General features: G+C 34.8%; 2 protein-coding genes across 2 annotated transcripts; one reads left to right on the top strand and one right to left on the bottom strand.

Annotated features, from left to right (window-relative positions):
- Nucleotides 1–369: 369 nt before the first annotated feature.
- On the bottom strand, nt 370–5213 carry LOC106385402 (protein NUCLEAR FUSION DEFECTIVE 4-like). Its single transcript, XM_013825324.3, has 2 exons — nt 2311–5213; nt 370–2065 (listed from the first exon to the last, which is right to left on the bottom strand). The coding sequence occupies exons 1-2, from the start codon at nt 3420–3422 to the stop codon at nt 1633–1635; spliced, it is 1545 nt and encodes a 514-aa protein (XP_013680778.1). The 5' UTR covers nt 3423–5213; the 3' UTR covers nt 370–1632.
- Nucleotides 5214–13418: 8205 nt separating this feature from the next.
- Nucleotides 13419–14615, top strand: LOC106387880 (protein LURP-one-related 7). The gene is made up of 3 exons (XM_013827815.3): nt 13419–13774; nt 13860–14066; nt 14290–14615. Exons 1-3 carry the CDS (start codon nt 13553–13555, stop codon nt 14419–14421), a joined length of 561 nt encoding a protein of 186 aa, XP_013683269.1. The 5' UTR covers nt 13419–13552; the 3' UTR covers nt 14422–14615.
- Nucleotides 14616–16012: the final 1397 nt, after the last annotated feature.

Here is a 16012-nt window from a genome sequence, read left to right as displayed (position 1 = left end):
TCCGTAAACTTATTATGTTTTAAAAATTGATACACACATATATATTATAATATATACCAATTTAGAATTGAAAACAAAATGTTTATATAAAAATAAATGAAAACAAAAATCCGCGCGGTTGCGCGGTTCGAGATATAGTTTATTTTAAAATAAAATGTGGTTCGCCCTCGCCCAGTTGGTCCAGTTTAACTAGGAGAGGATGTTATCAAAAAAAAAAAACTAGGAGAGGATTATATTAGAACAACTGTTTTGATTAATTAATTTCTAATTTATGTTAAAGATAAAACCAAAATATATGATTTCTATAAACTATAGTAAAAAATTCATGGTATTTCAAAACTTATTTAGTAGAGAATTGATTGGTTCGTGTTCATATATTTTAAGTTATGATTTTACAGATTTGAGATTTTAACACGTTCACTCGAGATGAGTTGATAGATACTAGATAGCTAGATAAGTTGTTATCAAACTGAACCATTATTTTGTTGTAATTTGTAAAAAAAATAAACTATTACTAGAAAGGGTTTATTTGCGTAGTAATCGATTTTGAAAGTAAGTTTAGTCGTACAATAATTCATTCATCGGGGTTTTAAATAAATGTAAAATATGGTACCATTTCTACCAAAATATAGAAGTAAAAACATATCAGATATTTTGCTATTAAAAAATTATATATGACTTCAGCAAATAAGTTAGAATAATTCGCATATATATTTCCGAATTCGAATTAGGGTTATAGCATGGTAACAGTAGTATACTTTAACAAAAAAAAAGGTAATAGTAGTACAAATCACCAACCTAAATGCTGCAAAACGAGTATCGTAATAACACATTAAAAATAAATTATTTCCACGTAAAAATTGTCATACATTTCAGTAATAGTGAATAAAATGCTTTAATGCATACAATAAATATAGGTATGAAGTTCAAATCTTAAATTCTGCATAGCCGTAAATCATGCATGTCTTCATCTCGACCATATATTAGTTTAGGTGGCCTTCTCGTGGTTGAATACGTTCCCGTCGTCTCTCTCTCACAAAATGTTTTAAATAACGTCTAGTAATCACATACGAATAAAAATATATGGACATAGAGTAATCCAAATAATCTGATTTAGGTGAGAGTAATTGATTAGTGTTGGGGTCCCATACAAAAAAATTTCACATCAGAATTAAAATGACTTGAATAACAGCCGCATGATCAAGATTCTTGGACCCACGTTCGAACCAGAGAACATCAACTACGCACCAACAGAATATTATGTTGGGATATATTAATTGGACTCACCCGAAAATTGCTAATGTCATATTTACCACTTATATTCAAGCAAAGTCGTTTTAAATTCTTCTGCGTTAATAAATGATCTTACACTAATCTAGCAAAACATTGAGTTTACTATCATACACCTTATAAAAAAGTGGATCTTAATAAAAACTTCGATCGTTACATCATTGTGTAATATCTCTATCTCTATCTATTTCTTACTGCACGTTACTATACAAAAAATTTACTTTCCCACCGTTGGTGTAACACAAAACGCATAACTGTACACACAAAAATTTCGTTTTGGAACCAAAAAAATTGATTCGTCTGATGAAGTGAAAGCTTGCGTGCATTTGTTGTGTTTCTTCTTCACGGCTTCTGCGAGTAGAACTTGCGATTCCGTAGATATAAAACGGCAGCAAGAACGGCGGCCACAGAACTGAGCATTGCCCAAAAGATCAAAGTGGTTTGAAAGCAGTACATCCCGTAACACTTTCCGTCAAAACGTCCGTCGAAGGCAGCTCCATCGCGGTAACCTTTAGCGGCAAATAAACCAAAAGCGAAAGAACCAATAGGAATGCTTCCGACAACAATGTTGTGGTTAACTCCAAAGTGTTTTGTCCCAAAAAGCTCTGCAGTCATTGTGACGGAGAGAGAAGTCAATGCTCCAGAGAAAACACCGATCATCGCCGTGCTGATATAGAGAACGACGTCCGAGTCAATGAGGAGAAGTAAAAACGAAGCAACCATCGCTACCAGTGAGACCGCCATAGAAACCGGGCATGATGGCATGTATTTGTTCCTGTAATAAATAAAAGAATAAAATTAGAATAAATTCCGAAAATTAGGGAAAATGATTATAAAATTCTGGTCGATTTGTCGAATGTTGTTCGATGAATTAGACCAAACACGTAGATGCAAGGAATGCAACGTCTGTGATAATTATACGTGCTAGGTCAACGTAGTTGTATTATTATGGAATAATTGATTATGTTTGAAATTAGTAATTCCCAAGGGTAAAAGGTAAAAAAGTAAGTAGATATTGACCTAGAGAGGAAGTAGTCGAGTAACGAAGGAAGCAAGCGGCCGAAAAACCCGAACGATGACGAGAGAGCGACCAAGGAACTGGTCGCGGCACAGCCACGAGACTCGGCGATCTGACCAAGATTGTTCATAAACACTAGCCCGACCGTTGGACCAAACAAATAAAGTCCAAAATATGTCCAAAAATCGAGTTTCTTCCATAGTTTTGTCCACTCGACCTCTTCTTTAACCCCAATTATCGCCTTCTCATCATCAAACTCCTCTTCCTCCTCCTTTTCATCTTCTTCAAAAGGAGCTTCAAAGTCGTACACCTTTTGTTGACTTCTCCTACAAGTCATAACCTCTTCGAGCCTAACTCCAAAAGGAATAGCGAGAGGAGCAAGGAGAAACAAAACTATGCCTACGAGTACTAAAACCGCGGGAGCCGGGAGAAGACTCGTAGCCACCGCGTAAATCCCCGTGGCTATAGTCACAGCGAACAGAAAGATAAAACCCATTTTAACGTCCCGAGACGAATACGACGTTGCTTTGGCTTCTCTCATCAGCATAGGAGCCGTCACGACACAACCGACCAAAGGAACTAGAGAGTTGAGCAAAAGATAACCTGAAGCGGCTTCACGTTGAGACGAGTAGAAGAACGCGTGGACTATGTCGGTGTATATTTTCCCGCTCAAACCTTGATAACTTGCCGTGATCCCCACGGCGACTTGACGGTTCACCGGAAAGCTTTTTATCGCGACGATGTAGCACGCCGTGTTGATCCAGCAGATACTGTTTCCGGCCAAGAAACTCAGCCCCCATATCTGATAAAACGATAACGTGAACATTTTTTTGACGATGGAGAGGTACTGAAGACCGTAGCCGGCGAACCCTAAAGAGCCTCCGGCGAGAAGGACCAGAGGGAGAGGAAGGTGAACGGCGGCGATACCGGAGATGAATCCCAGGACTTTTCCGGCGTCGGAGGCAAAAGAGAGGTAGTTGAGTTTAAACTGAGAGATTGAGAGAAACTCTTTGAGCTGTGAAGAGTAAGCAGGGAAGCTCAAGTTGGTGCCGTTGATAGATTGAAGCCAGAGAAGAGCGACGAGGCTAAACCACCGGAGAACGTTCGGAGACATGTTCCTTGAGAGAGTGCTTAAAGGCGGCTGGAAAAATAGAGATGGTGTATGGTTAGAAGATCACTAAGCTCGTTGAGGGGATTTCTATTTATAATTGATGGGGGGAATCAGGAATTTTGTATTTTTAATGGGGATTTAGTGTTGTAATAATGAGAAGGAAGGTGTGGTTAGTTTTGTAATCAAGAAAAATAAAGAAGAGAGGAAATTGGAGCTAGCTTAACTAATGCTGATGTTGCCTTTTAACGCTCTGTTTCAGTATCTACTAGCGTTTATGTACATTTTCTATTTATAATGAGCTAAGGTATATTGGTTCAATGATATGGTAGGAGTTTTGGTTTCTTACCAAATCTTCCCTTGTAAAAATGCTTTAAAGTCATGTACTGATGTATTCAACATTTGCAAAAACTATTCAAATCATTTTAAAATCTCCGTTTATTAGAAGATAAAGATTTCTTTTTAAAAAAATAAAAAATAATTTAAAATACTCTGAGTGATTATTTATAGTTAAAAATGAATGAATATAAGTACTTATATGGAACTTGAAAATTTATGGAAGGCAAATTTTTGTGAATCACTTTAGATTTTTAATCTCAATAAGAAATTCTAAGATTTGAATATAACCAAACAATCACTTTAGACTTCAATTTTATTTGCAGTTTCTTTCAGTCTAACAATCATCTATGGCTTAATAGTTTTGCTACACAACGAAAATAAAAATAAAATAACCATGAGAGTAATCAGAATCGTCTCCGTATATAAGGAAAAATGAATAGTCTTTTGAGAAAATAATCAAGATCTTGAAATAAAAGTAGGAGTAAACAACTTTTACAAGAATCAAAATATAGGTAAAAGAAATATCTAGTGAAAATGATGTTGAGTGTATGCATTGAAATATTATGTCCTCGTTTTCTATCTTTCATCTTGTTTTTATAAATCAAAATCACGTTTCATGTTTCCTCTTATTCCGCTTGATTTGGCATTTATTGGCATACTTTTACGGGTTTGGAGCACACTATTGTCCTTACGAACAAGTTATTAGTTCAGTCGGGATTGACGTATGGTGTGCGCGTGTGGGTGTGTCCATGTCATTCATTTAGCAGCTAAACTTCACTTTGTTCCTCTTTGCTCCGATTATGTCTTTTGTTTTGTTTATAGTGAATTTTTTTCTTAGATTCTCAGAATAAGGTGAGAATTCTGTGAGATTCCTCATTGTTTGTATTGTGTATATGAGATTCCTCATTGTTTCTTAGATTCTCAGAATAAGGTGAGAATTCTGTGAGATTCCTCATTGTTTGTATTGTGTATATGAGAATTCCTCATTGTTTGAATTGTGTCTATGTATTGTATCTACATGCTAGGTATTATCCACGTTCATTTTCAGCCATCTTTTGAAAAAAAAAAATAGCCAATTAGTCTCTCACTACATTACAAACAGCAAAAACAAACTTAGGGGGATGTATTCAATTTAACATTTGATGTGATTTGATTTTTAATGGGGTTTTAGATGATTTCAATAAATTGTAGAGATTTAATTGATTTTTGTTAAACTACTCTAGAATACCACCTAAAACTATGAGATTTGGGTTTTAATTTTTTTAACTAAGAAATCCTATCCAAACACCCTAAAATCACCTGAAAACTTTAAAACTCCACAACTTAAAATATTTTCAATAACAGTGGATTTCAGAGTACTATAAGAAATGTCAAATTTAATAACAGTGGATTTTAAATGAGTTTTTAAAATTCATGTTTCAATAACAGTGGATTTGTCATTTTAATACAAATCAGCTGAAACTCTCAGTTGAATACATCCCCCTTGGTCATGAATAAATGAAAGGATCAGAAAATAGGAGACTTAGAGAGATTACTAATTAGATAGAAAGCCTATCTAGGCAAAACATTAGGCGTGAGTGTTACTAGAGGAAATATATAATTAGATACGAATCTGATTTTTTTCACTAAACTACATGTTTAAATAGAACGCTTCTATCAAGCCGGCATCTAACAATTCATGTCATTAAGAGAGAAATTTACCTTTGTGTGAGACTTCGATCAATACCACAGTTTGATAACATAGTTAAAAGGATGGAAAATGGATTCCAGAAAGATGGTTGAAATTACATAAACCTCATTACGTAATTTACATTTCCCCTCAAGATGGAAATAAATATTCAAACTCTATATTGCACGTCAACAACTGTAACTCTGTTCCGAACATGAAGAAATGTTGGTTTTAAGAAAAAAAAAAAAATCATGAAGAAAAGTTAAACTTCTGCGTGACATCATAAACCAATCTCATTAGGTTTTAATTTTTTTTTGTATATTTATGTTATTATTTGTTAGTATAGCTGGAACTGCTTATGTTCAAGATAACATAAACATCAGTGAGCTTCGCGACCAAACAATCACGCAAACATCCATTACAAAATGCAGTATTCAACTCTTACAGAAGATATTGATACAGTATGAAACTTTAGTAATTTCTAAGAATTCAATGAATATCCGAGATACATTTAGTAGACATGCATAAAACTTCTAGTATCTAAACAATAGACTCATAATCCGCGTGTGTACAACCAAGTAAACTTGTTTCATCAAATACAATAAACAATCTTGAGGACAGTAAACAATCTCCAAACCAGGTATCACTTTCTTATCTCAGAAATATTTAACATGTCTAAAACACTACTAGTATATATATCTTCCATTTTGAGGTACTCAAGAAGTTCCTACACCTGATAGATTTCTAAAATTGTGAAATATCAAATATTATACTTCTTCCGTAAAAAAAAATGTTTTAAAAAAATACATTTTTTATTTTTTCAATGTATTATTTAATGAAAAACTGTAAGTTTAAAAAAATTTAATGGTGTTTATTGGATTTCTATTGGCTAAAAGTTATGGAACATTGTTATGCACAAAAAACAATGCATTTACAATCAAGTTTTAATGTGTTTTTTTAATATGTGCGGAAAATTTAAAATATGTGTAGTATATCTTTCATTTATGTTTTAACTTTTGACAGATATACTGTCAGTATTTTTTTCATATATGATTCATGCATACTATCGAATTTAAATACAGATAATGCAACGATGAGACTATGCAAACTAATGAACTCCTTCTGGTTTATTTTTCATTTTCATATATAATTAAAAACTCCAACTATACAAAATATATATTATAATAAAATAATACCAAAAATGCTTTCTAAATTCAACATTATTGGAAACACTTACAACAAAACACGTATTGTGAATATATTTGTAGGGAATAAATATGACTCTATAATTCAACGCCTAAGTTTCATCATTTATCTGTACTTTACACAATGGTAGGTTATATTCAACTACTATTTTATGAAAGTCTAAGCCATTAATTAGTATTGCCGCACAATTATTCAATTTCTTAGTATATAATAAAATTCACTAATTTACAATTAGCATATAAATATACATTAGAACTATATAATGTCCACAACTATTAAAATCGTGATTGGCCTATACTATCTTGCCTACTTTCATTCTCATTCACGTTTTATGATAAAAAGAAGAAATGCTAACTAATAAATAATGCCCTTGTTTCTCGGAAACGCCCACCATTGCAAAGGTTTAGGATCAAAACCGACTCGCCCGTCATTGACCTACTGTCTTGCCTGTTGTCACTTTGTCCTATGATTTCTACGTGGAATCTATGTAATATTAAGATAATGAAACTCTCATTGCAAGAAAGTAAACGAATAAAGTATGAAGGAAGTACGAGAAAGAATGTTAAAAGACAGCAAGAAGTTGTTCCTCGTTGGTTGATCGATCCAACTGTTCGTTCTTCATCAGATAAATTCCAAAAATTTCAGATCGACAACAACTCCAGTTGCCAGTTCGGCTTATCTTCAAGTTCAGCCCCTTGGAGACAATTTACACATTTTAATATCGTTAAACTAAAAGTTTGAAACTTTTTTTTTTTTTGAAACACAAACTTTCATTAACTTCAAATTCAACGACTATAAATCTAAGAGAGAATTAAACATCCTCTTGAAAAAAAGTCATAAACTACAATAGCAAATAGAACCAAGCATAATAAATCTTCATATGAAGTTTGTCACATCCCGGGCCCGAGCCCAATTTTTAGTGACAAGGTCCGTGATGATTTGGTCCATGTAGAGAAAACCCTAAGGTTTTCCCCTTCCTCTTCTATAAAAAGGAGGCAGCCCCTTAGGTTTTCTCCAGAGACTCAAAACCTAGCGAAGCCCTGCCCAGTTGGAGAGAGAGCAGCCGCCGGCCACCAAACCACCACCGGAGCCACCGCGAGTCACCGGAGCACCGCCGGCGACCGTGTAATCTCACCGGAGAGGAGATCTCGCCGTGTTTCGATCCCTCTCGTCGTTTTCTTGAGTCTTCTACTATTTTTCTTCTAGATCCAGCAACTGGTGAGGGTAAGGAAACCCTAATCACTCCCTTTAGATCTCTCATATCTCTTTCTTCTTCTTGATCTCTGATCTAGGGTTTGGGTGGAAACCAACTCTTTTTCTTGTAGATCTGGTTAGTAAGGATCCATAGAACTCAGATCTACATCAACTCTCATCTCATCTCGCAGATCTAGGCTAAGGTGAGGGCTTGTTGTAATCTCTATCTCCTTCTAATATTATCTCATCATGGTAGAAGTGTCTAGGTTGATCATTCATCCTTATTTGTTACTTTCTATAGATCTACTAATATAAATAACTATACATATGATATATATAAATATCTTGATGCTTGATGTGTGAAAAACATAGATCTATTGCTAAGGTTGTTAAAATATGGTTGAATGATGTTTGAGGATTGAATGTGATGATTGTATTGATTGGGGTTATTACTATAAGAGGATGATATCTTTATAATTGGGAGATGTAAATGAGTAAGAGAAAGGCTTTAAGGCCTATGTGTGCCGGTGTAACGTGGTGGAATGACATACATGTATGTCTCGGGCGTTACATCGTTTCTTGTTGGGTTATGTGGCAATCATTTGAGTTGGCATGATTCATCGCCGAAGCGGGCATGCGGCGTGCCTGTAAATGAAGTAACGTAGAAGCGTGATGTCGTGGAGACAACGTGGAAAGTATGAACATGGTGGCGGATCAAGCGAGAACCAATGTCGGTAACTTGATTGCGTGAAGGCGTGAGACAGCGTGATGTCGTGGAGACAACGCAAAATGAAAGTTCTCGCGCGACAACATGAGGAACGCGGGTACCGATTTAGGTGGCGTGGTCTCATTGTTGGCACCGCCGGGGTTTATCCTCGTTTCTTGTTGATTGCTTTCGATTTACTAAATGTTAAAGTTAGATGCTTATGCTATGTTGTGTGATGATTGTTGGTGATTGATTTCAGGGCTCCTGGAGCTTCCCTCACTGAGTATTTGTCGAAATACTCAGCCCTCCTTTCTTTTTCAGGTGAGTTCGAGGAAGTGCAGGAGTGATCGTCTCGGTGTGGTGCTGGTTTTCGGGTGTTTGATTTTCTTTAAGTTATTTTATTTTAAGACTTAGTGATTTGGTTTTAAGCGTTTCCTATTCGTTTTAGTACGTTTTTGTAAAACATTTGAATTCGATCCTTGGGAATGAGATTTGCATTGGCCTATTTAAGTATTTTTATTGGTGAAGGCAATGTGAATTCATGCCGTCTCGGTTAAGCGAGATATGGGTGTGACAAAGTTGACAACGAATTCAATACTAAGCTTGAATGCATTGATAAAGCTTCCACGACAAAGTCGGACAGCTGAGAAATAGTCACAAGTGACGTTGAGAGACAGTCCTCACCAACGAGTAAAACCGAAGTAGTCTCGATTGCACCTTCAGGCTCCGTACAGACCGCTCCACAAGGTAACAAACCGGTGAGTAAACTGAAACTAAAGCTCGGAAAATAATCCGAGAAATTTTCTCCATTCATAGAAAGGAGACATGGTAATAAATTACTCTCCATGACAGAGGAGGAAGTGAGAGTTGTGAGTCGACAACATGACCTTACTAGCTTTTGATGGCTCAGAGCTTGACGCCAGAGTGGATTCCCACCTACATCGGACGCCAGATTTACAAATAGATGGCTCAAAGCTGGACGCCGGAGTGGATTCCCACCTACATCGGACGCCAGATTTAAAAATAGTTGTGAGATAAGGTATGTTTGCGGTGGTTGATGGCATGGATCTTCAGGCGGAGGCCAGACATGGGGGATGGAAAGGATGGAGCGGGGAAAAGAGATGTCGCTGGAGGATGATTGTCTTCTCGACCTTTTAAAGAACAGATCTGGTCGTTGGAGTGGAGTCCCACCTTCGGTCGCCGGATTGACATAAACTGTTGAGAGTGGAACAGGTGAAGTGACTCTAGACCCGACTCTGGTGAAAAATTCAAACCATCCAACAAGACAACAAAAACTTCAAGAGTCCTTGGCTTGAGTATAGTTGAAACGAGGAGGTTGACGAAATGACACGCATAAGCCAACAAGGAGTGAGAGACCGAGAGAACCAGAAGGTTCTTCGAATCTACCAAAACGAGCTCAAGTGGAAAGAACGGCACGATGACAGTGAAGGTTTTGGATTGTGAAGAGGTGGCTCGATCCGGAGGATCCGGAGGCTCCAACGGAGGTCGAGAGTTCAGATCCATGAGCGAGGGGGCTCGCCGAGGAGGGTAGACAGTGAGTTTGAGCTGCAAGGGTTGCGTCGTCAGCGTTGGGAAAGGAGGCGCAATAACAACAAATGTAGCAGGCTCAAACTGGTCAGAAAAGGTTTTTCGCCGGTGAAGGGAAACACGGCGGCACTGAAGAGGAGGAGACTATGACATCAGAGAGTGGAGCTGTCACCGGGGAAAGCACCGGAGGGAAAGCTCATTCTGGAGATGCGGCTGTCTCGCTCTTCGTGCATGGGAGAGAAGATGAAGCTAGGGCGAACTGATAATTCCAAGTTGTCCGCGTTTATGTTTTGATTTTTAAAATTTTGAAACTGTAGTTATGAATTTATGACCCTACAAACTCTCTGAATAAGTAAAAGATGGGAGCACAACTCCACTAATTTCTAAAAAATTAATATTTTTGCTGAAAACAGTAAAATCCACGATAGCTTATTCCGTTTACATTACCATCAGTAATCAAGGACAAACATTGACTACACAAAAGTTACATAATCCATAACAAAATAGGTAAAGGTAGCGATGTTTCTCAAATATTTGACGCTAATAAATTATCGGCCCATTCAGCCCAGTATATTTCTTTTTAGTTTAGTGGCGGCAATGTCCGTTGTCCAAAAGCAACGTGAATATAAAGTTCAAAAGTCCGAATATTAAGCTGGTGTTGCCAGCTTTTTTTGTTTTGTCGACACAGGCCACAGGCCCGTCTAATAGCCCTTTAAACCCCTAGGGAAAAGCCTCACTTAGGAGGCATGGAGAAGTTGAACCGCTGATGCCAAGGTGCTTAAGGCACTCTCCTAACCACTAGACTAAGACCTTCTCAGTAGCTGGTACTGCCAGTCCAAGGGATGCTATTTGCGGTTTGGTAGGTAGCTTTGCAATTGTTGTAAAGAGTACTATTTTATGATTTTGACATTGTTTTTGTCAACGGGATATTATTTAATGTGTCAAAGCCCAAAAGAGACAAAGTCCAACAAGAAAGTAAACAAAATCATAAACAAAGAAAACAACTATGGACCATCAATCCAAAAGAGATAAAACTGTAATGGAAGTAATCATAACTTATCACCTTGTGTCTGATCGACAAACGATTCGAAGGCACACATCAAGCCAGAAACCACCGCTTCCTTTGGAAAAGGTCACGTCGGAGCTCCGCCATCAACAAAGACAGATCGGTGAAAAACCATCCAAATAAAGTAATCTTCACTGAAGGCATAAAGCAACCAGATCGTCGCTTCATAACGGATAAACCATTGTTTTAAATCGATCCAAATGAACTATGATCTTCCTGCTAAAACGAGCAATCATCTTTATAAATTAAAATTAGCTTGAAGATGTAACGACCTATGCGCAAGGATCGAGAGTCGATGAAAACGAGAAAAACTTAAATCAACGAGTAAATTTGTAGTTTTTAGTAAAATATATGATTTAGGCGAAAAATGCAATTTTAGAGTTTTGATGAAAATTATAATTTTATGAATTCCACGAGGTTGATACTCATTTTAAATGCAAAAAAAAAAACAAACATATACATATTTATTGATGGGTCAAATGTTCAAAGTTAATGGGTCAAAAGACCAAAAATGTCACCAACAGCGCGCTGGTATGAATTTTCAGTTTTTAATTATTTATTTTATTAAATGATGTATTTGTAATATTCTTTTATATTATATTCATTAAGTAAATATTTTTTTTTTTGCATCTTAAACTATCTATTTTTTTACGAATGTGTGATATCATATAAAAAATGAGTATAGAATTAATTAGATAATTTTAAAAACAGAAATTTTTCTTTCGTGTGCGATATCATATAAATAATGATCCGCCCAGTTAACAAAAATAATGATTATTTTATGTGTAATTTTTTATATTTTGACCATTTCCTTAAAACTATATTAAAGTTTACATATTTTAATTAGAATATTTTTAATATCTTTATTTTTTTATTTGAAATGCAACTCAATATTTTTTTAACAATTATAAAAAAATATTTAAAAACATTTTTAGAATTTGTTTTAAAAATATGAAAATTACATTTTAAATTAAAATTATCCTAAAATATGATAAGTTTTGATGTAACGAAAACTCAAATTATGTCAAAAATAATGATATTCAATGATAATAACAATTTTAATTGATTATTTTTTAAAAAATACATTTACAAAAATATTGTTTGAAAGAAAATTTATTTATCTTTCAAATATAAAATGAAAATATTATAATTAAATAATAAAAAATATAAATAAAAACCATAAATTTAGTAAATGACAACTGAGTTATATTATGCTAAAATTTTCTTTCTAACAATTTATCAAATGACAAAAGAGTTATGAGTAAATAATACCATATAATTTTTCAAAACATAGTCATTCTTAAATATTTTTTGAATAAATAATTATTTTTAAATTTAATCAACTAAAAATAATATTCGTACAATTGTATGAGTCAAATTCTACTTTTATTGATGCATGTTATATATTAGTGCTGCATGATTTAGGTAACATTTTAATGATGCACGTTTTTAAAAATCTCTATTATTAAAATTATGCACGTAAGGATAACTCATGAGTTTTCTTGATTGATTAAATGACATTATGTCCAAATTTATTTAAGGATATTTCATTAAGGTAACTGAAAAAGAAAAACAATAAAATAAGAAGTTTAAATTCATTTAAGCATATTTCATTAATTTAACTGAAAATATAAGTAATAAATTAGGCAGTTTTATTCGTTTTAGGATATTTCATAAATGCAACTGAAAAAAATAAGCAAAAAAATAGGGAGTTTAATTAATGAAGTAAGAACATTTTCAAATGAGTACTTCGCGCTTCATAACGGATACACCATTGTTTTAAATCGATCCAAATGAACTCTGATCTTCCTGCTAAAACGAGCAATCATCTTTATAGATTAAAAATAGCTTGAAGATGTAACGACCTATGCGCAAGGATCGAGAGTCGATGAAAAAGAGAAAAACTTAAATCAACGAGTAAATTTGTAGTTTTTAGTAAAATATATGATTTAGACGAAAAATGCAATTTTAGAGTTTTGACGAAAATTATAATTTTATGAATTCCACGAGGTTGATACTCATTTTAAATGCAAAAAAAAAAAACATATACATATTTATTGATGGGTCAAATGTTCAAAGTTAACGGGTCAAAAGACCAAAAATGTCACCAATTAATTCTCTCTCTAATAATAAGTATATAATTGTCCAATAAAAAAAAATCTGGGCCAACCCATTTTCAAAATTAAAATTTCTCGTGAACTTAGGCCGAAACGGGCTGGGATAAACGAGCGAGGCTGTTATTAGTTAAATAAAATTAAGCAACCAGCAGAACTTTGGTCGATGCTTTTCAACGACAATTTGTCGTGTTGACCAAACAACAATTTAGCGTTGAACATAAGCAGCCTTATTACTTGGTCTTGTAAAGACCTTCATCTTCCAACTGCTAGAATCCCTCAGACTATGTGTGAATGGCGGATCCAGAAACTCCCTACCACCCCGACCCCGAGGACCTCCGTCGAATCCCAGTCGATCTCTTCGCCTCCAAAAAGCTCCCCGGCCTCTCTCCCGGAGATCTAGGCTTCGCCGATTCCTCCGATCATCTCCGCTTCGTCCTCCGCAAATCTTCTTCCTCCCTCAGATTCCTCCTTGATCCCTCCGGGGTTCCCCTTCTCTCCATCTCCCGCCTCCACGTAAGCACTCTCCGATCTTATCCTTACTTGTTTAGCTCTTAAAAACATTGAGTCTCAACTTATCTCTGTGTGTTTTGGAATGTAGAATGGAATGTGGGAACTACACAAAGGAGATGTCGGGAAGCGTAAGGAGTTGGTCCTGACGGTGAAGCGGACTTCCAACAGATTCAGCAAGACAGAGTTAGATGTCTCTTTTGCGGGAGAATCTTCGTCGCAGCAGCATCTCGTCATCAAAGGTTGCCCCTTTCAGAAATCGTGTACCATTTACAGTCAAGACTCCATTGTTGCACAGGTAAAAACAAGAACTTGAATAGTTTTAGCTAAGACAAGAACATGTTATACTGTTTGGATCATGTGAGATGTAGTTTATGGCAAAGCATTGAGCCTAACGATTTGTATAGAAACACATTCAACATTTGTTAGGTTCATTTGAAGTCAGCACCATTTGGTATGTGTGTAGTAGATCTTCCACAGTTCTGATCAATGTTCCTTTTTTTTTTTTTTTTTGGTGGCAGACGAGTTTGATGTACAAGCTGAGGCAGATTTACGTAGGGAGGAGCAAGTTCCGGCTAACTATATTTCCCGGATCTATTGATCATTCTCTAGTAGTCGCCATGGTTGCCGTGTTTCTTCAAGGCAGAAATTGACAAATAGTAAATCCTCAAACTTGGTTTCTCATTGTAAAGGAGAAAATGCCTTTTAGTACATTGCATTCTGAATGCCTTTTAATTCAATTGGCTCTGAAGTGAAAATGTAAATACGATGAGCTTTACATGTTCTCATTTCTATTATCTGCCTTAACATTGTAGTCTCTTTGTTTTTTTCTCTTCCCTTTCGAACATACATGAGTACAAATTTTGGTAACAGGGGTAGATCTAAGAAAACTTTTAATCCTGGGTAAATATTTACGAGATTTGATTTATCTAAGAATATTTTCGTAGGTTTACACCCGTCCTACTGGCGGATGAACAAAATGAATTATATAAATACATTTACAAATTGTTTAGTTTACTTTCAACTCTAAAATAATAACCTTCTTTTTACTTTTTATAATAAATTTTACTAACTATTTACTTTTCATTTTTAAGATTATATATTTGGGTAACCTTTTTGAGAAAGGTATAATGTCTTAGAATTTTATCTAAACAAATTTTCATTCCAAATTTTGTTTTGGCAGCACCAAAATTCTTCATCTTAAATTTTATCTTAAATAACCCTTTCTGATATCTTTAATATCATTTGCAGTAATAAGAATATCATTAACATATAATAAAACTAAAAATATAAAATAATGGTCGTCAAGGAACTTAACATAAACACGAATACACTTTTGAATTTTTGATAACCGATCTTCAACATATATGAGTCAAAACATTTGTACCACTGCATAGGAGGAGTCTGTTTCAATCATAGAAAGACTTCTTCAATTACCCATACGATTCCAAGCTTTGACAAAACCTTCAAATTGCACCATATGTCTATTTTTTTTTTTTTAGCGCTGATTTATTATAATCTTACATAGACGATTCGACAATCGACAATACTAATTGTCTTATAAAAACCTACGCCTAACTGCATCACTTGAGCCTCCTATGAAGATCTACGTCTGACTAGATTTACTTACACCATGTTGAAGATCCCTTGTTAAATCTTTCTTTCGTAGTCTGCATAATTGTTTAATAAATCGCTCTCTCCGGGACTTGAAACATGGATCCCCTGTAATCTGCAATAAATTGCATAGTCTGAGATTCAAACCTCAGACTTGGGTGTAGAAGCCTTTAAACCTTAACCAGTAAGTAGGCTAAGGTGCTTCCATCCCCACATGTGTATCTAAACTTTCAAAAATAAACAAAAATAAAAATAAAGAAATAAAGAAATAATTAGGAAAGATATATATTGTAGAAATGGTGGAATATAATTTTTTGGTTAGTTAGTAAATTACAATGTGTTTGATGTATATACCCATGCAATTTCTCCTAAATAATATCCATACTCAATGAACGAATCTGTTTAATTTAGGCAAATCTTTTAAAACTTGGCAACAAATCGCACATTTTAATTCCGTAAAAACTTTTCATTTTCTTGTCATTTATCCGACTCCATCTATCAAACTTGTACGAAAGTTATCTTGTCAAAGAAATGGACTGTACCCTTTTAGTAAAGGGCATCATTAAAAGACCGGTTTTCTTAATTCATGATTTGACATTTTTTTATTTTTTTTATTTTTTTTATTTTTTA

The sequence above is a fragment of the Brassica napus genome, chromosome C3 (assembly GCF_020379485.1).
Source record: "Brassica napus cultivar Da-Ae chromosome C3, Da-Ae, whole genome shotgun sequence".
NCBI classification, from domain to species: Eukaryota; Viridiplantae; Streptophyta; class Magnoliopsida; order Brassicales; family Brassicaceae; genus Brassica; species Brassica napus.
Note: the sequence above shows the minus strand (reverse complement) of the source record. Positions and strands in the feature narration are given on the sequence as shown.

Excerpts from the sequence above, each read along its gene's own strand:
- LOC106385402 (XM_013825324.3), bottom strand. The coding sequence starts at position 3,422 with ATGTCTCCGAACGTTCTCCGGTGGTTTAGCCTCGTCGCTCTTCTCTGG. Across the intron at positions 2,066-2,310 it reads CTCGACTACTTCCTCTCTAG|GAACAAATACATGCCATCAT; the intron begins GTCAATATCTAC and ends TATTTATTACAG.
- LOC106387880 (XM_013827815.3), top strand. The coding sequence starts at position 13,553 with ATGGCGGATCCAGAAACTCCCTACCACCCCGACCCCGAGGACCTCCGT. Across the intron at positions 13,775-13,859 it reads TCTCCATCTCCCGCCTCCAC|AATGGAATGTGGGAACTACA; the intron begins GTAAGCACTCTC and ends TTTGGAATGTAG. Across the intron at positions 14,067-14,289 it reads AAGACTCCATTGTTGCACAG|ACGAGTTTGATGTACAAGCT; the intron begins GTAAAAACAAGA and ends TTTTGGTGGCAG.